Below are 21,634 nucleotides of genomic sequence, written 5' to 3'. Positions count from 1 at the left end.
CACTATACTGTATATCTGGACAGCACCTTTAATTCTTTTAATTTAAGGGGAATTAATTTCAACCAGCTCTGTGTCATCACAGTGTGGGCAGATGAACAGTGTTTGACATGCGATGAAACAGTGTTGGTTAAAAAGTTTCCTTTTAATGTCGCTGTATGAGGGCATTTGAATTTAAAACTTAAAACTGGACTTTTCTTTTCTTATATGTAATGTATCTAAACTGAACTTAGTGTTTAAATAAGCATGCAAATAAAAAAGTGTAACAGGTTGAATTAAGGTCACTCCTGCAGTCAAGAGGTTGGTGTTGAATTGGCTCCAACTAAAATACAACAAGAGTAAAAAGTGAGAGTTTCTTGTTTTTGAAATGACTCATATCCTCATAGTAACTTATTAAACTTGTAGTTTTTCAGGGGAAAGTTAGTTTTTTCTCACTTGTATAGAAAGTCATTCTGGTTATTATTCCTCTGTGGCTTCAAAAAGTGCAGACGCCCAACCTGGAAACCCCGTTAAGCCAACAACAGTAAATCTCAAAGGGCTGCATTTCAGCCTGCACCAGATATTGTACTGTGAACCATATATCAAAATCTGGTATGATTCAAAAACTGTTTATTTTTGTACGTTTCTTAACTCTTTGAAGAGGACAACTGGGGCAAATGCCTTGGATTTCTGCCACAAGTTACTTCAGGTTCATTTCTACACTGACAGACTATTCACAGTAGCTTCATTGTGTCAGTGCATCCTCCGTTAGGTTACGCTGAGGTCACTGAGTTTTAGGATGATGTCAATCACTAGGGAACGAGGAGATTACGTCTTCAGAACTTCCACAGGGATTTCATTTGTTTAAACAAATGCTGGATTAAAGCACAAACACATCCCTGATTTTTTTTCCTCCTGTAATAAGAGGATATTATGCCATAATGGAACATGTCTCGGAGAACTCAGGGTATTACTGGTGGATCCTGACTAATTAGCAGAGGAAAAAAACAGCAGGTCCACAGAGATTTCTCCTCCAAGTTAAGATCAAATTGAGCTTGCAGGAAAACGTTTGACTTCTGTGGGGGATGATAGAATGCACTCATTATTAATAATCTCCTTATTCAATCTTGATCTCTGAGCTTTAGTTTTTCAATCAAGTTGGAGTATCAGGATGGAGGTTTCACTGAAGTGTGGAGGAGGAGGGATTGGCTGTTGTCTGAGGGGAGGACTGTCTATTTATGCTTCTCTACGCTCTGAGAGCACAAATATACCCAAATATTTCTCAGTTTCTCAAAAGCAAGCTGTTTATAACCGTGACTTCTGACCCGACAATATATGACTTTCTATTCTTTTCACTCACCGGCTACTAACGCTGCATTCAAAGTGAAACATGGCTCATTTTACTGGAATAAATGAAAGCTCCGCCTCATCATCAGTTACGCTCCCGCAGGCGGCATGGGGCCAATAAGCACGGCCAATTTAAAAGGGCGGAGAACAAAAGCTCTACAAAGGGCGGCCCGTGGAGTTGAGCCACAGCAGTTATAAACTCCCCTGTGCCCCCTGCTCCATCCACCCACCCCCACCCCAGTCCAACCGTGTCCATTTCACTCCAGCTTTGTCATGCTAATAGAATTGAGTCTGCAAATATAAAGGACTTAATTTGTTATTACCATCCCTAAACTCTCATATTTTGGCTTTATACTAGTGAGAAATATTCCTCCTGAACATACAGCTTGTGCCAAGGGGGTGTGAAATTAAAATTGTCTATACAACATGTTTAACAATATCTGTGGACATTTTTGTAAAACTGTAAGGTTTAGACTTTTTAAATCAAAAGCAGCTTGTAGCGTCCCTACTTTCAACACTTGATTGAATGATTTTGTTCAGCTCAAAAAGTCACTCCCTGTATTTCAGCTCTGTATTTTTTTTGTCACATCTGCCCATTCACTTCATGTTTAAGTTCAAGGTTATCCCTGTGGATTGTTTCTCTTAAATGTCCTTTTTCATTTAATGGGGATATCACCCTCTTAGGTGAATACTGAAGACTTTCTCTTATACTGTAACTATAATATGACGGAGCTTTAAGGCACAGAAAACAAAGAATAGAGACTGAATCGAACTAAAAACAAGTAGTCTATCCATCACCTGATGTGTGCACAACTGTATGCAAGACATTTTCCTTCCATTATGTGACCTACAACGAATTAAACACTTACTATGATACATTACAGGATGTCACAAATATCCAGAGCTGGTTTTCCAAAGTGAAGTGTAATCCACTGGCTTTAGGAGTATTTTCAATGTACAATTCTCTTTCTTGAATGCTCTTAGTTTAAGCCCACAATTATCCAGGCTTAGGCCAAAAACAACTACAAACATGTCCTCTGGGCTTTTTTTTTTTTAATCAGCAGTCAGTATAGCACTTAATTCCCTGCATGATTACTGAGGTCACCTTCTTTAGAGACGGAAACAGACATTTATTTTATTTTGCAGAGAAATCCAAAAATGATTTAAGAGTATGGGTGCAATGGAGTTAGACTTGAGCTTCACACCCCAAGAGAAGGTCAGATTTGGGGGGTGTGCGCAGAGACTTCTGTGCAGTTGACAGCAAAAGCTTAAGCCAGATTGAGTGTGTTTACATGTGTACGGGCATCTTGGTTATGATCAGGTTTTTGGAGTATGTGTTGTGCATGTAAACCGCATATCCTGAAGCCAGGCCACCATGGCATGTAAACACCTTATCCAGGCTTCTGAATGTTCTTTGTTGGTACAGAGCAAAGACACTAAGATGATAAGAAATTAAATGCACAAATATTGGCGAGAACTTGGAAAACGTTGGAATAATGTATACAGGGATATAAAAAACAGTGTGTCATGTACCATGTAAACATCACATGCTGAACCAGGATAAGACCCAAAACTAGGATACTTGTGTGCTTGGAAACACATTCATTGATGCTATGAATGAGGAGTAAAATGAACTGGGGCAATAACTCACCGAGGCTAAAGCCTTGCCCAGTGCATCTCCAGTCTGTGAGCTTCCAGTGGCGTTCCCCCGATTTGCAGCAGCTAAGAAAACACAGAGGGAGGCTTTATAACAGCAAACTCAGACAAATGACGAGTGGTCACGGTATACAAAGCAGCTGTCCAACTGCCTGACTCACTACTTTTACAGAATAGATGCTCAGTGATGATTACACCAGGGGCCATTGAATTAGTCATTCTGAGCAGGTAGCTGGACTGTTAACATGAGAACGTACCCATGACCCCATCGGCCGTGTTGACAGACGGGGTGTGCGCTGCAGTGACGAATGGCGAAGTGCTGGTGTTGCTTCGGTGGAAGCTGGACATGGGAGGAAGACTGGCATTGATGTCTGGAGAGACTGAGTGTGCGGGGTAATTCTGGAAGATAAAGAAACAGAAATGCTCTATTTTCAGTCACAAATGTGTGTGTGTGTGTGTGTGTGTGTGTGTGTGTGTGTGTGTGTGTGTGTGAGAGAGAGAGAGAGAGAGAGAAAGAAAGAGCTTATTTATTCTCTGAATTTTATTTTCTCCTTTGACATCTCCCAGGCTGCGATGAAGCTAAAGTTACTGGGGGGAGGGACGGAGATAAAGAGAGGGCAGGCAGCATCTGCAGACTCCCTGTGATGCCCAGCCAGCTGAGGCAGGCAGGCAGAGATCAAACACTGACAAAAAGGGTCAGCAGTGTCTTCACTGATAATAACCAGACAACAATTTAAGACGTACACGCCCACTCTAACAGTGAGGGCAAAGAAAAAAGAAAAAAAAAAAAAATCACATCTTGCATGTGCTTAACAACACACATTAGACATCTTACATAAATCTGATGCAAAATAAAGCAACCAACAATTATTTATCAGCTGTTCATATGCTTAGGGATCACCAGCTGAGAGGTGCTCCTTACCAAACGGTCGTGTGAGTGCAGGCTGCTGTAGTTTCCTGACTGTGGCATGTGAGATGAAGATCCAGCGAGCATTCCCCCGTAGCCTGGCTGACTCATCCCATTGGACGAGTTCCAAGGGTCAGACGAACTGTGGGTACCATCTGAAGATAATAAATGCATCATTTCAGTGCATTATTGTATACAACGTGCATTTTAGTTTTGACAAAGTGCCAGACAGCGGCTACCCCCCCGACCCTTAAAAGTTGGGGTCCATTTACTCTTGGAACTGAAACATGATCCTCGTCCTGAACACAGCTGAGATAACACAAAGAAAAAACCAACGAAGAAGTCCTCTCTTCTGTCAGTCACAGTGGAATAAACACTGAGCACAGGCTTAATAATAAATAAATTAATACTGCAAAAAAGCAAAGGCAAGAACAATTTAAATATAAAAACACTACTTCAAATTATTCATACACAAGACCAGAAAATATTAGAACATAAGAATATAGTAATGGTAATATAATTCTGAAACCTTGTAGCGTAGCAATCGCACAGATCTCTTATACCCCTTTTCCGCCAACATAGAACAGGCTTCGTTCTGGTTCCCGCACCTTATTTTTTAAATGTTTAGAGCATTTACATCAAAAATAAATTGGCTAAAACCCAAAAAGCTGGTTCACAGCTGAAACCAGAATATAGCAGGTTTTTCTTAACCTGAAGTGCGAACTGTGATGACATCAGTGGGGATGTCATATTTTACAGGTTTGGAAGAAAGGATGGAGAAGGCAACGATGGAGAAGTCAAATATGAAATGGACAGACAAAAAAACAGCATGCCGTGGTCTCATTATTAGTTAGTTCATGCTTGATTTTTGAGTAAAAACAAATGTCTGTAATAACAGAACAAAATTTTGCAACATAATCCGCCATTTTGCTACTACTGTTGACTTCCATTGTGTAACGTGCACCGCCCTCTGATGATAACACATTTCAATGGTTCTGCTCAACACGGGTGGAAACACAGGTTGCTTTGCCAACCAGCACCAAGGTTTCAAGAATTCCTGGAGGGAAACGGTTCAAAAACCAGAGCTAATTTGATGAAAAAGGTGTATTAGTATCCAATACTCCCATAATCCAATAGTGCAGAGAACTTACCAAAGAAAGTGCTTGCAAACATACTGCTGGAGGGTTTAGGAGACGAGTAAGAAGGTGAATCTCTGTTGAAGTCTTCTGAGTTTGGTGATGGTGCGTACACCTGCAGTGAGAACATAAATAGTATTAGTTAGATAACCTTCAGTCTACAATTGTCAGCTATAATGATGCTGAAACCTATAAATCAGCTTTCAAATCTCAATTCTTGTACAGTATCACAATTAAAATTTGGGGTACATAAAAATATGTGATCTCACACGCACATGTACTACAGATATGACCCTGAAACCACAAACACACTTTAATGACTAGCGAGCAATCAAGCTCACGAGGGGAGGAGTGGATTATCAGGGGTATTTGCATTTCAGATCAACTCAACCTCTAATGGAAGTATAATGATACCCGTTTACATGCATAGTCTAAATGCCTGGCAAATTACAGCATTCCCAGAGAGGCAGAAATCAAATAAGTGGTACAAAAACAGCCTGCTTTGCTTTCGTTATATTTGTACCTGCAAGCTGGTGGTGGTACAGTGAAAGGAGAGGCACAATGGGCATGCTGTTGTACAGCTGTGTGTGTGCCAAGCTAGGCGGGAGGATCAAAGAGACTGAAGGCCAAACACCAGTGATGTGGTCCGTGACTTCATCCACTCCAGATGGAGGGAGAAAGGGTGAGGCAGAAAGAGAGAGCACGAGGGAGGGAAGGAGGGAGAGAAGGTTTGAACAAATCCTCCCTCCCACAGACAGGACTGGATGACCCCACCATGGTGTAACACTAATCAGAGCCAGACCTGCCAGCTCGATTCCACCTGCACATTTCCAGCCTGTGTCCCGAGCTCCGCGAGATGAATCCGTCTTTTAATGGCCTCACATCGCTCTCAGATGTTGGCATTATGACAGCTCCCTCCTCAAAGGTTGGTTTCTAACGCCTGCGGATGTGATGACGGCCGCAAAGGTTGTTTACTCACTAAAGTTGTTTTATGATACAGCGCTGATGGAAAATATGCCATACGACCAAAGTATATAAATTTAATCACTCGCTCGCACTCGCAGCACACATGTGAACATAATATCAATGCAGAGAGCAGCCGAAGTGAGACTCCGGGCTGTTGGGCTTTGCTGAGTGAGCTGGACTCCTGCGTGTTGTTGTCTGGGTGTGTAATTAAAGTGCTCTGGGAGGGGTGGAGCTCTCATGGGTCTTCTGGTTTACACATGTGCCCAGGGTTGATAGTAGTTCCATGGAGATCTCAGGTTAGCCTCGCACAGGAGCCCGGGCTTTTGTCTATTGCCTCTGTCTCAATGGGCAGCATATGGCAGCGGATAATGCTAATTGTCCTTTTTACCCTGGGCTAACCAGTCAAAGCATTAATAAACCATCCCAAACACTGGGTGCCTCATTCCGCTGGCCTATGGAAGAGAGGGCCCACCTGGGTTTCCCTTTACAAGGCCATTAATTAAAAGCCGTCACTCACACGGATCAGCACACCAACACAGACCTTCACCAGTTGTTTGAGCATCAGCGGGTATTTTATATTAAAAAATAAATTCCCGTCTGTACCCTGTCCTTCCCCAGTGTTCACATACCCTGAACTGAGGCACACTAGCCTAAAAAGTGTCCTTGTACTACACAACACCAAATGTCCAGCAATAAAATCCATCCACACCAAAACTGCATTAAGATAGCACACACACGACCTGACAACTATTTATAATCAGCTATAAATAAGGCCAACAATGATGTAATCATTTTACCTCCTGATAGGTGAATGATAAGCTATGAAGACTTCATAGTGATGGTAAAACAGTTTGAGCTGTTGGTGGATAATACCCTGCTTCAGATTAAAGATGCTGTATTGAGTTATTGGTTCAGTTCCTGGCTGTGCCTTTCAACAGGACTCAACTGAGAAGTGAATACATTCTGCACCCCACCCCCCCCATGTCTCCAAACCTACCTGCCTTTGAAGTTCATGCCACACCAAACAAAATATTAAATGTTAAAACACAAGCTGTCAGCTAGCACTAAGGATGCAACGTAATAACAGGAAAGGAAGGAAAATTAAAAAAATAAATATAACTGAGGGAAAATCAGGCTAATGGCCAAGAAGCTCAAAGAGAGGAGTTCAAACGCACTCTTAATGGCGTGTCCTGTTTTTGTACTGTATGTCATTACTTGGAATCGAACCATATCTCTGGGGCATTTTGTTTCAAGTCCAAATCTAACACACTTACGAGGCTTAGTATGCACGACAGACACAATGCCTCTTCAAACAACTGCTCCACTCAGCCTGCTTGGAGGGGCGTTGTTCAACATTTGTGCATGATACCTGCCAGTGCTTTCTGGAAAATAAAGAGCTCGGTATCTTTATGCATTAAACTGTGACATTAAAACTGAAGTCTGGAAGAAGACCAACTCTTACTGGTGAGACATTTTGATCGATGAAGTTGGTTTGACTTCAGGAATGTGATAATCAAGTTGCAGACGTTGCCAACGTTATGAGCTCGACAAGAACATTTCACACTTATTTGGCTGAGTTTGAAAAAAACTTCTTGTATAAAAATCTTATTGTCCTAAAATGAGATTAGCAAGGAAAGGCAATAACTCACACTATGATAGAGAGCTGCTGTATTTAGTATGTAGTTATTAAAAATTAGGAAAGCCTGTTTAATCTACTGACATAGAACTTTAATATCAATGAAATGCTCTCACACTAAGCAATTAAATAATTTAGATATAATACAAGTTAACATTGGGAGGAAAACAGCTCACAAGCATAAATAGAACAGAATAAAGCTTAACCACTTATAATATAAAAAATATAAAGACATAATTCATCTTACTAACCAAAGTCAAAGCACATAAATATGCATATGGAGGCATTATTTTAGTTGTCTTATAATTAGGGATGTTTCTAATGACTAATGTTTGAGTATAAACCGAACTTTAAACTTAAGAATAGTTGGGTAGTCATTAACTACGAAAACACTAAAAAACACTCTGAAAACTGAGCGCGACTTAACTGATAAGGATGAATACTGTTTGAAAAAATATTGCGTATATTATAAGAACTATTTGGAACTGTCAATCTGATTTTTCAGTGACCAAATCATCTTTGAAATATTACTGAAATGTGTTGTGCTTTGTCCTGTGCATTATAAAAATGGCAAATTATCCTAAAAACATAAAAAAAAAAAGTACTAAATAGAAACTAACAAATAATATTTATTGAAAACAATATCCTTAAGGAAAATAAATCTTGATTAATACAACAGCATTTTCATTACATGATAGCAACTGCATATAAAAATAATACTGTAATTTTAATAAGTTCAACCTGCTAGTATTTTTGGTGCAGACTAGCGCAGGTACCAAAGTTTAATCAACCAATCGACTAATCATGCACATCCCTACTTAATGGAGATGCAGCAGGTTTGTTTCTCTTCTTGTTTAGCAAAGCAGTAAAATCTTTTATCCATGTGCACAGTCTGACGGCAGAGCAGCTTGCTGGGACTCAGGTTCTCTAAAAATAGAGCAACCACACTGCAGAATAACATCTTCCAGTCGTTAATACCACAAACATTTGGTTTTGGCATCAATGCAACCTCATTAACTGCACACAACGTGTGTGACGTGTACATTCAGTATATATGATACGTCAACACACACACAAACACACCACCCCCACTCTGACTTTCTGTTGCACATAAGCATGCATGCTTCGGTACATGTGCAACACGTGTATGGATAAGCTTCTGATGATGAGAGCTAACCTCCATAAAGCATGACATAACCTGTTGCACTACAAAACAACAACAACAGGCATCTTAAAGACACATGTTGTCACTTTGGAGTTTTTAACTATTTTTATGACATTCCACTTGTGAAGAGGAAGCTTTCTGTTTGGTAACACAAGTGGAAAAAGGCTCTAACAATCACTGCAGGGCTTTCACTTCAATTTTTTCTTTTTCACTAATGGGCAACGGAAGAAAGATCAGTGAGCTGCTCCATCTGTATTGGTTCCGTGCCACCAGCTCACAAGCCAATGGCCCACTGCGAATTCTCCCAGTGCTCCAGATGGTGAGCCTGCTATGCAACTCTGCATTATAACAAATTAATGTGGATCAAGTTGATGCAAAGAATGAGCACCACTTTTCTTTTTTCCCTTGCAAGGAACACAGAAAAAAAGAGTTATTAACAAGTGCTTTTGATCAGAAATTTTGCCCGTTATGTGCACATGCTATCAATTTTCTCCGCATCACCAACTATAACACAAGCCTGTTAATACTTAATATGAAAAAGATCAAAGTCATCGTTTGTGCAGAGGGAACAAAGAGGAAATGCTGTAACAGGTTAGGAGGAAAAGTTGAAACACAGGCTGGAGTAAGATGACCTTTTCAAGACAGTATCATAAAAAGGCTGGCCCTCTTCATTTTTCCTTCATGTGCCCTTTATATAACAGCAAAAATAGCACAGGCAATGACAGGTGGAAATCTGCCTGTGTAATTTGCTTATGACAGGATCATCACTTAAGGATTACTGAGATGCACCACAGAGCTCATTCAGCCATTGTCACAACTGTGTCCTTGAGCAGATTCATAAGCCCACTGTTTTTTACATTACATTACACCTTCTATAAAAACAGGACAATTTATTCCAAATGAACACCTTCTCAAACTTTCTGCATCACACAAACAGCCCATCTTTATATCAGTAACTTAAGCTAAGACTCAGCTCCATCAAGTCCAAGTGCAGCACACACACAAACACATGCACGCACACACACATTCAATGATTCATAAAGTACTCACACAGAAAACGTTTTCAGGGTAACAAAAATCAAAGAGGTCATTACAGAGAAGTTCAGAAATCACATTAGGCTCCCTGTGGCGTCAAGAATGCCAATGTGATTAAAAACAGATGGAATAACAGCAACACTGGTGCTTAGAGCTCAATCTGCAAACAGGAAAGTCTAACCTCAACAGGCAGCCTCTTTCCCTTAATCATTCCCAGACTCCCACTTGTTATTATTTCAACCCAGTCTCGGAGCTGAAGCAACCAGCCAGTAAAAATAAATTCAAGGCTGCAAAAAACTTTTTTTTTCGGCCAAAACCGTTTCATTTTCTGTGGATGAGAAAAAGTTTTTAAAATGGCTTAACTTCTTTTAAATGTGTTGCCGAGAATATTAACTTATTTGTCGACAGCTGGGTATAAAAGTGTGCTGAAATAAGTTTAACACACAGTTAAGACACTTGAATTATTAAAGAGTACTGTCACACAGCTTTAACTGATGTAATGGAAAATCAGAGAGACGAGCCCTCAGGCACATGCGTTCACACACACACACACACACACACACACACACACACACACACAGTAACACAGTGCTTTTATGTTACAATAAATATACAAACATGCTAAAATTATAGACACAAGGACAGTCAGGTGGATAAGAAGACTGAGGCCGGCAGTCACACACACACACACACACACACACACACACACACGTACACACACCTCTTGTCTCACTGATACACACACATTCCCAAAGAGACTACTCACCGATTTCCCGTTGTAGTAATACATTAAAGAGTTACTGCCCATTCCAGGGACAGGGTAGGCGCAATACATTATAGCTTCAACAGTTTAAGTGATACAGAGACACTGCAGCAACACACTAGCTTTCTCTCTGGACATACATCCAAGCCGCTCAAAAGGGTCTAATAATTCTTCCAGTACTGGCCTCCACACACGACCCACTCAGAGGAAACTTATGCAAAGCAGGATCGTACCATTCCACACTGTGGGAAGGGGTGGCTGTCAGAAGGGAGTGGCTCATGTGGTACATCCCTCTCTTAAGCCTCTAAGTGCTGAGGCATAGAGGAAAAGGACAGGGGGGAGGGGAGGGCGATGGGGAGGTGGGTGTAGAAAAGATAAAGGGAAGTGGGCGGGACAGAAAACAAATGTGTGAGCGGATTTAGAAAGAAGAAGAGAAAAAAATTAATTCCAAGCATAAAAAAAAATAAAAATGCAGATTTCCTGCAGGGGAACCCCGGCAAACTGGAGCTAAGATAATTTTACGCAGGATTTTATTAATGTGTGGAATTAAATGCTGAACAAATGAGCACATGAATAAGTGTTATCTCCCACACGTTTTAATCCAGAGTGTCTAATCTTTTTGTTTTGGTGATGATTAAAAGAGTCCACAGGCAGGGAGGTAAAATAGGGCTTTTTGAAAGAACACAAGCATCTGGCAACACAATTTACCTGTTCCCACACATGGCTCACACACCAATTAGGAGTCATTAGTGAGAGAAAGTAAAGACTCAACATGTGCAGGAGAAAAAAATCCATGAATCCAAATCCAGGTAATGAGAGAAAGAGAAAGAGATGGACAAACTGTGTTGATGAAATGTGAAATATGAGAGTTTTGGTGTTGGCAGAGTGAGACCTTTAGCTGAGAAGTGCCTGTAAACACAGAGTTGTAAAGCATGCAACAGCTGCAAAGGGGGGCTGGCTCGTGACGTCAGAACATGAAAATAATGCTCCATTTCCTAAACCCTGGGGGCCTCGGACGGGGGGGAAGCACCGGGGGGGCAGAACATCGACAGCCATTTTACTATGGTTTACTGTCACTGCAAGCCACACAGCTCCCCATTACCTTTATCGTGTGGGAGGAGGGGAGAGCAAAGGAGAGGAGAAGAAAGGAGAGGAGGAGAGGATAGATACCATATTCCAGTGAGAGCCCGATCTGTACAGTCTGACTGGAGCCTTTCATGTCTGCCACTCGAAGCTTCCTGGACTAAACACAGGCCTGTAGACTCATTGAGAACATTATTGTTATAGAGAGATGAAAGCTTCCACTTCCCTAAGAAAACTAGGCCTTTATTATGCTTTTCCTTTTAGTACTGTTATTATTTATCCCCCTTTCTTCTTCGGGACTCTTTTAAACTCGTCCAAAACACTGGCTCTACATGCGGTTACCACTTTATATCTGGCGCTGTTTCAAGTTGATGCTTTAAGGAAAATGGTCATGATAGAAGTGTTTGAAGGGCTCTAAAACAAGTCCAGACACACACGCACAGTGTTGCAAGGAAAAACACATGAAAGCAGGAGGAGATGGGCATTCATTTGGGAAATAATGCGCACATGTCATACCAGTGGTGGCTGAGTCAGGACACTGCCAGCCTTTTTCTTTTAATACTGACTATGTGGGAGACACATTGAGCATGTCTTTGCATTTTAAGTAGTGGAAAGGTTTGATCTTATTAAAGCGAAGGAATAACACAGGTCACAGACTTGATATTGCAGAGAAGAGTCTGAGAGAGTTGAAGGGGGCAGTGGAGGGCAAGACGTGAGGCAAAAATAGTGCACGAGGTGAAAGGCACAGGTGCATGCCAGTGTTGTAGAAACAAGAACAGCAAGTTAGTTATTGTAGTTTGGCCCACTGACTTTGGACGGTTTACCAACAAGGTCAGCAGTTGGAGCTGCAGCAGTGGCTGCGACACACAGCTCATAGAGGTAAGTGCTTAAAAACCCTCAGTGCACAACTGGCACAATTTGCGCCTAAATTGCACCTGAGTCTTAACTCAGTCGACTCTGCCCACACAGACCTTTATTTATAGAGAATTCTCTGGTACAGGATATAAACCCTTCACAACAGATTCTGCAACTACAACAAACAAACCATACAACAAAACAATGCCACAATAAACTTGTTTAATATAACTATAATTACACAAATAATCACAAATTATACAAAATATACTTTGTTAACCAGAATTAATTCAGTCAATTTTTAAAGAGTTTATTAAACGAGTTTGAATGCTTTTACTTCACCAAGTGTGAAGAAGATTTTATCTCCTAAGAGAAACACTCAAGTGCAGGATCTCCCCACTTATTATGTGAAAACACCGGGGGCCAGCTGCTTCTCGCATCAAATGGGTTATTAAAAAAAGTCACAAACAAGTATTTAATATTTCAGTGAAAACGATTTCAACACTCCACTGCTCCAAAAAGCAGCGGCCCTCACTGTCAACTTAATGCGTCTTTGCTGTGGCCGTGTCCGCTGCCGAGCAGGAAACGGCTGTTGTTAGGTAACCATTCCCTTTGCTTGTTTACTGTCTGTTTTTGAAAACATATTACTTCCACCTGCGTAGTTGCACGTCTACAAACTCTGTGACAGTCCTGCCATTGTGAGGTGAAGGCAATAAATGCAAGTGACCTTGCTTGATGAACCAATATTGTGTGGTAGGCCACATATAGTATATTTTGCCGTTTAAAATCTGTCCTCTGGCCACGATTGGCACCTGAGCTGGACACTGACATGCCTGATTTAGTGGGAATAATTTCAAGAAGTTGCCACTAGAATGATCGCTATTATTCCAAAAGTGGACGACAGGCTCAGCTGTAATATTATATATCTCTATTTAAATTTATATATCATCATTATTAAACATCGTGAAGTTTTTGAGTTTTCCCTCAGTATCAAATTTATCCAGTGAGAGTTGTTTGTGTCAAACAGGAACTTATTTGTCGACTGAACTCAGTGTCGAACTTATTGTGTCATTTTGTCGGAGGGTGAGCTCACAGGGTCAGACTTTGAAAACCCCCTCATCTAGGAGATGAAGGCTCGGCTCCACCCACCTGTTCACACCACCCTCTCCAAAGACACTCGAGTCATCACAAGGTGCTTTTCTTGGGATTTGTTTGGGTGTTGAAAAACACTGAGTAAATCCACAGGCTGAGGTCACCCCCATCTCACGCATGGATTTAGCGATGATGTCATCAGACAGGAAGATTGTTTCCTGTAAGAAGCTCTGGTTCTAATTAGGGAGGGCTGACTGGGAGAGTGGAGGGGGGTACATGGAGCAGTCAGACCCCCAGCCTCACAAACCTCCTGGCTGTATTGTGAATGGACTGATTTTAAGTCAGTGATTTTTTGGGATTTCTGCAACGTTCATTGGTTAAATTATGACTTTTTCCAGACTTTATTAATACCACACACAATTAATGCCTGTTTCACTGTCAAACACTCAAAGTATACAAGTATGCTGAAAATGTGTGGGTGCAGTATGGCCTAGAATTATTCTGCCGCTTTTTGTCAGTATGCCTCAATAAGCAGCAAAAAAATAGACTAACCAATTAAAAACAAATTATTTATCTAAGTTCATTTAAGTTTTGCAATGTGTAATTTTGTGTGTGTTTTCATAAATGTCTCATCTTAAATGATTTCTTACTGTGTCTTGAAGCTTTTAAATTACGCCACTTTTTAACAATATTTTGTTACAAAGCGCTGACCCAAAACAATGTTCAAATGTGCCTCACATGGTTTACACAAATTATTAAAAAGCTTATCATAAAAGTCAATAATCAATGAAAAGGTTCAGGATTTTGATTTCTTTGCTAATATTTACAATCAAAGTGATGCAGCTGAGTCATCTATATTTGTTAGAGTGCGTACCTGATCTTCAGAGTTCAATAGAACAAGAAAGAGTTGTGCTGTTGTTGTGCTGCAAATTAAATTAAAAAGAGCCACTGCAGAAACTGGATCACTGCAAACATGCACAAGCAATGCGAGGTGAACTGAGCACACTGGCATTGTTTTTATCCCCAAAAAGTATTCATCTGCATTTTTAAGCCTTTATATAAGACAGTTAAGTGAAGAGAGGAAACGTGTGATCTGGAGATGCAACAAAGCAGACTCAAAAGCGGAACGTTAATGTTAATGGTTGCTGTCTTAACCCCTCAGTTACAGGGGTGCACTGGACTGTCTCACCACTGTCGAGCTCCCCTGCATTACAGCAGGCCCTGAGTACAACTTACATACAGTGACATCTTTTAATTCACTTCCTAAAACTTATCTGTTCAAAAAAGCCTTTTATCAGTTTTAGCATACTGCTTATTTTATATATGTCTCATTTGATAATTTTTATTGTTTTTACCTTGTGTTGTCAGTGATTTTGAATTCTTTTATTTTGTATTACTCTAATTGTTTGATTTGCTGTACCTCAGCACAATCTATAGAGAAATTAGTTGCCAATCTTTGCTCATCTGCTTCAGTGACGGTATTTTATCTTCATTTTATTTTTTGTTCTTTGTATTTTCTTAAATTGCCTCATTTTATTTGCTTGAATTCCACATTGGTTTAAATCTGGGATCAATCATTTAAAGCACTTTGTAACTTTGTTTTGAAAAGCGCTTTATAAATAAAGTTTGTTACTATTATTTATCATAAAACATAAAGATGTCATGAACATAATCTCTAAAACTATGAACTGTATTCATGCAAAAAATACTCTAACAGAAGAAAAGCATGAGCAAAACTAACCCTGTTGACTGGCACATGCTGCATCGCAGGGCCTCTGAGTTTACACACAACTTCTGTAGAAGAGCACAGCGGTGTCACAACTGTATACATTAAAGTCGTTGCTGCTAAACTCTCGACTGATGGTGTTTGTAGTCGAGTTCCCTGTCAGGTGGAAAACTCCTCCCCATATCAGATGCCATTCAAAGAGAACGCTGAGCTGGTTGTATCCACATACAATAAGTGGAGAGACATAATGAACTTTAATAAAGCTCAAATTTAAGTGAACTACACTGACTGCCACCTACTTGAGATTCTAAGACTGTCGACCACAGCTGTTTAAAACAACATCCTCTTTAAATTCCACAGCTCTCATAAAGCAGACCCAGCCCATTAGTTCATCCACCCACAAAGTGAAGACATTAAACAGGAAAACAGAATATTCTGCTAAGTGAAGCCTATGTTTGAAATTGCAATTTAAACTCAATACAGGCGAAACTTGAAACTGAATGTTTTGAAATAGATTGGTTCTCCATGCACTTAATTCACTTTCTATTATTTTATTATAAACATTCAGCAGTGACTTTATTTCTCAAATGTCATGTCAATGAGAAACACAGGTTTCCAATGTACATGTGTTTCACTTCTACAAATAACTTTTCGGTACATGAAAACTGAATTTATTTTTTGTGGTTGTGACAGACACACTCAAAGTTTGTATTTAAAATTGGGGTTTCAAATCACAATGGACAAGATTTGGTACAAATGTTGTGGACAATAATGTGATATAAATTACATTACAGTCCAGACGGTGGTATTCATTAGGCAACAAAGTTATACCATTCCTGCCCATTATAATTTTGCTTTGGTGTATATGTTGCATGCATTTATGTTTTCAGCCATGCTTACAAGGCCACAAAAAAGCTAAACACAGATTAATAATTGGGAGCAGTGGCCTTCAAACAATGATTTAATTTCCTCTAAAGGTCTGATGGCAGAAAATGTATGAAGCAAAGCTACAAACTACATCCATTCCCCAAGTTATAGCAGAAATAAAACTTAGCACATCTGTTGGACATCTGTCTTAAACCATTTGTTGGAAAAACTAAAAACAATGAGATTTGAAAATATTAGTTTTCCTGACAAACAGCTCATTTTGTTTTCATTTTCATGTTCACACAAACAGATTTGCATTTTTTTAATACTGCTGAATAAACGTGGCAATGAAAGTTATAACGCTGTGGTGCAGTGCAGCTCTACACAATAATTAAATTTTTCTACGGTCTGGAGCCGTGTTCATTTGTTTTCGGTGGGAGGAAATTCTTTGTAACACAGGTTAACATTTCATCGGAGCCATCGGACTTTACTTTTACTACTTTTTTTTAAAACTTTTGCTGATGTGGGTATTCTCTGGCTACAACTCGCCGTTTAAAGCTAAACTATCCCCAGCGTTTAGTTTGGCCACACATTGTCGCAGAATCTGACGACCACAGCTCGGAGCGCCTGACAGAGCTTTCCATAGACACTGCACAGCAGGCCACACATCACCACTACTATTTTTTGGCATTAGAGAGATGTAAAGAGAGATAAAGAGATGGATATTGCAACTAATGATTATTTTCATTGTCAATGAATCCGTCAGTTATTTCCTCAATTACTGGACGAGTTGTTTGGTCTACAAAATGTTAAAAAACATTCTTTTCTTCTTTTAACTCATATATTATTTCAACAAATTCCCAAATTTATTTACAACTAATATACAACTGTCCCCTGTGTATTTACCACCCAGTTAAATAAATAAGTATAAACCCAGTTTATTTACAGTCCAAGTACCACCCAGTGTAACAAAATAAATATGCACTCTTCCAACGCATCCTTTCCTCATCTATATATCTGCCAAAAATATCTTTTTAAATTGATGATTGAAAAATGTTGATCATTGTTCCCCTGAGTCCAAGATGAGGGCCTCAACTGTCTTGATTTGTCCACAACCCAATGATATTCAGTTTGCTGTGACAGAGGGGTAAAGAAACCAGACAATATTTACATTTAAGAACCAGGAATTTTTTCTTGAAAAAATTAAAACTGATTAACTGATTATAAAAGTAGTTGGGGGCTGATTTAATAATTGCCAAATGAATTGATTAACTGATTCATCTTTACAGCTCTGATGGAGATTAAGTTGAGGGAAAGTGAGGATGTATTTCTTTAACGGCTTAATTTCAGCTGATTTCAAATGATGACAAGTGACAGTTCTGTTCTGGCAAACCAGGACGGTCACGGCATCACTCGTGAGCCAGAGATGACGAGACTGAGGAAGACCGAATGACAATATCACAGTATTAAAATTAATATGATCAAGTCATGTATTGTTTGAGCCTGTTTATTTGCCAACCGCCTACTATTTTAACAATCTTCTTTGTCGGTGAAACTACTGAATCTTTCTATCCAGCAAAACCTTTAACAAAACTACCAATGTACTATTCAGGGTTATCACAACTCTGTAACAATGTTAGGCTTATGTGTACTGTACTTACGAACACAGTGAAACAAAAACATAATTTTTTTTTTATTTTAGAAATAACTGCATAGTTTATTTATGAATTATAAATGCCTCAATTTTTGAACATATCAGGGACAAAATATTTTTATGAAAATATTTAGAAACAGACACTTTTATTAGTTCACTGATGCTGACAAACGATATTAAAAATGAGGCACTAGGCAACAGCAAAACAAGGGGAACAAATAACTGACACATCCTGCACTAAGTGGGACGATGACCCGCTATCACCATTACATTAGACCGTTGGGATTTATGCCTGACACACAACACATTACACGTAACCTTCCCGGAGTTAAGAACCTCAGCGACTACGTGAGCCTCATGTCGTTCAATGATGTACTCTCCAGGTCACAGCAGCCTGGTTTAGATGGTCTCTAAATAACAAACACTCTACCTTAGTGATTGTTGACAGGCTGTGTTCTTGAGCCTGCCAGCGATCTGAAATCAAGGTTTGCATTAATGCTGTAAACTCACGCAAGCCCTACATGAATAATTTACAACAGGCCAGAATGTGAGTAATGACTTTAATCTGTGCATTATTTTCCTACTTTGTCCTTTAACTCCTTGTTCTCCTCACAGATGAAAGGGGTCAGGCCTCTGGCTTGTTTGCCTGCTCCATTATCTGCAGGCTCTTATGTCAGTGGTAAATTTCAGCAGCCCAAACAAAGATAAACACAAGGCACAGGGTCCCAGAGGTGGCCGCAACTGTTCAGCATCATCCCTGTCAAACCAAGGGTGTCTATCTTATCAGCCATCTGATGAGGCCATCTCTGGGGAACTCACTAACTGGGGTCAGTCAGAGCCTAAAATATATTGTCCCCTGCCAGCTGCACAGGCTGGACAAAAAATACTGACATAAAGAATATGCATTATACACACCATTATACAAACTCAAGTCATGCTTCTATTGCAAAACAAACCCATTGAGGAAAAGTACATTTGGATAAATAACCTATTTATATAGATATAAATCACCCGCAACAATTCTGAAGTTCCACACACACACCCAAAATAAATTACAGATAATTTACAGCAGCATTACAGAAGGTAAAGTTTCAATACAATAGAAAAACACTGACTCACTCAGTCTGCAAAACGGCCGTCATGTAAAAGCACTGAACTGTGTGAAAGCTTATGTACACTACACGGGACCTTTCTGCCTACTTACACATGACGATGGTTATCCCAGTGAAATTACTGATTGATGACAGCAAACTTAACTCACACTAACAGGTCTGGTGTGTCATCTTGCCCAGGTAACATATATTTGGCCTGTCTGGACTTGTTTGCTTGAAACGTCTTCGTATGTTGGGCTCCATATAAACAGCGAGATTCAAACATACAATTTATGTGTGGAACAGAACAACAATCTAAAGGCATGAGAAAGCCGCTAAGAGCTGCGGAGACTGCAGCATTTAATAGCATGAGTAACGGTATCACAGTTTATTTTTTATAATGTTAGTATTGGGTTACTCTGGCACTGCCACTGGCAGGCAAACTAACACTAGATGTCCAAATGTCATTTGTAGAAAGAACATTCTTCTCATTTTCAATTTAAAAGATTAAACAGATTTGCAGTTTCATCTGTATGTTTAGATCAAATTCACCACTTACTGCATTAGCAAATAAACTTAACAAAACAAGTCATCTGCACCGATATGTATTATAAAAATGTTGCACATCTACAGAAGATATTTTAGGTTAAGTCTAATACTAAAATAATTCAGATTCATTAGCTAGAAAATACCAGTTAGATTTGTGTAAAATGCCTTCATGCTACAAATGTGGATGAACTGATTTATCTAAAAATGTCCACATTAGCTGTACTTATTTACTAAATTAAATAATTCTACATTTAAATCTCAATTGATGGACAAGAGTTGTGATTTTTATAACTAACACAGGCCGATTACAACCTGCACTGAGACTACTGCAGTCACTACCACAGACTTTAATTTCTTGCATTATGAAACCAACCACTGATATAAACTAATAGTCGAGTTTGCCAGGCACTTATGATGACATATAACCAGAGTAATTGCAGCTTTCCCCGAGCATAAAAACTGTGAACAATCATTCTGCTGGCTCAACTGTTGACACGCAGAACAGAACATACGCTGCTATTTCAAAACAGTTTGGAAAGTTTGACCTCCGTGGAAGCAGAAAAACTTGATCCCTTAATGTTTTCCTCCCCTAACCTGCCTTGCTTCATCATATTTTGGAACTGGCTGCACCACGAAATAATGGCACTGGACTGGGGTAAATGGCTCTGCTGCTTAGTGACTCATTAAGAATTATAAATACACTCTTTTGGAAAATTAGTGTATTGGAAAATGCCTGCATGCACTTTTTTTTCGTAGCCATCCCCATGTCGATGTTAAATGTATTTGTAGTGCATGTGCAGCTTTACACCATTCAGCTGGGTGGCCCTAAAATCAAATTCAGCCTCAGGACTTATAAAGGCCTGGGGTGATCCTGGCTGTTTACATCAGGCTTCTTCACTGATGCATTTTATCCCCACTCTTTTCACCAAGCCCTGATACTGTAACCTGGTTCAGAGGCAAGCAACAAAAAGGAGCTGCTCTCTCAGCAACAGGAACATTAGGTTACTGTTGTAGTACAATATTATGATCCCTTGTCTTTGAGCTGTTAAAGACAGATGGATAGAGAGAGAGGGTAGAGAAAATATATCTTTTGAATGTCATGCACCAGACAGCACTGCGAGGAACATCTCTGGTTCTTAAGACTCGGAGCCTGGAGCAGACTTCCTTTCTTACAGCTCACACAGTACAAATCTCTCAGAGACAAGGGTGTCTGAGTGATCTGTCAAAAGCAAATGTCAATCTATTTTGTCATCCACACTCAGGGTTCTCGCTTGCAAAAGTCCCCGAGGGGAGCTGAATCTCAGCCCACCACTTTCTTTCTCTCATCCTGCAGCCATATCGTCACCAAAGCCAGGGAAGAAGTGTCACATCAAGCCACTGTGCCTCTGACAAGGGTTCGTGGGGGGGGGGGGACCAACACTATTTACACAAACAAGCTGACACACACATGTACACACCATGCCCTTGCAGCTTCCCATAAATATCCTAGAAGATGCAACATTTCCCCACAAGCCACAAAACCCTCTCTCTCTCTCTCTCTCTCTCTCTCTCTCTCGCTCTCTCTGCATCTTCAGTGCTCCTGTCAGACAGGTGCCCACGCAGCTGCCCATCAGCATCCCTCACCATAGCAGCATGTCTGTCCAATGACAACATGCTCTGTCCTTCGCTCTCAGCCCTCAGTTTATACAGTCAAATAATGCAGGGAGCCAATTTTAGCCATATTTACTGTAACAAAAATAAAAAGTAAAGCTTTCATGCTTGAGCAATCCTAAGATGTTTATCCGTCACGCAAGATGGTAACCTATATTTCAAATTTGTTAGCAAAGATTTTATTAATGTTCCACTAGTGCATTTGATAAGGTGGAAAAAACTAGGTACAACAATCCTTAGAATAATGAGAGTTAGTAAGGACTCGGTAGCCACAGACATGCACCGATCCTATACTGACAGCTGGGGTAGAGGTGACAATGGGGCTGATCTATTTGATTTAATTTTATGTTTAACGTTTTTATATTGGAATTTAAATTCCTATTTGTACTAAATGTTCACAAAGAATTTTGATTCCTGTTTACTTTGAATGTTTAATATTTATCGAGTTTGTTCGCAGTGTTCCTGATGTAACTGTGATTT

General features: G+C 39.9%; 1 protein-coding gene across 6 annotated transcripts in view; it reads right to left on the bottom strand.

Annotated features, from left to right (window-relative positions):
* tcf12 (transcription factor 12) overlaps positions 1 to 21,634 on the bottom strand; it is a 101,012-nt gene that overhangs the window by 21,622 nt on the left and 57,756 nt on the right. For 5 of the 6 annotated variants that reach the window (XM_049594516.1, XM_049594524.1, XM_049594541.1 and 2 more), the window contains exons 9-12: positions 5,038 to 5,137; positions 3,902 to 4,041; positions 3,237 to 3,378; positions 2,975 to 3,045 (exon numbers count right to left, since the gene is read on the bottom strand). In XM_049594516.1, coding sequence (XP_049450473.1) covers positions 2,975 to 3,045; positions 3,237 to 3,378; positions 3,902 to 4,041; positions 5,038 to 5,137 — 453 coding nt within the window. Of the gene's footprint in view, positions 1 to 2,974; positions 3,046 to 3,236; positions 3,379 to 3,901; positions 4,042 to 5,037; positions 5,138 to 10,590; positions 10,816 to 21,634 lie in introns of those variants that run through there. The other variant, XM_049594561.1, reaches the window with a different exon arrangement.

The sequence above is a fragment of the Epinephelus fuscoguttatus genome, linkage group LG2 (assembly GCF_011397635.1).
Source record: "Epinephelus fuscoguttatus linkage group LG2, E.fuscoguttatus.final_Chr_v1".
NCBI classification, from domain to species: Eukaryota; Metazoa; Chordata; class Actinopteri; order Perciformes; family Serranidae; genus Epinephelus; species Epinephelus fuscoguttatus.
The sequence above is the reverse complement of the archived record's forward strand: the minus strand, read 5'-3'. Positions and strand labels throughout refer to the sequence as shown.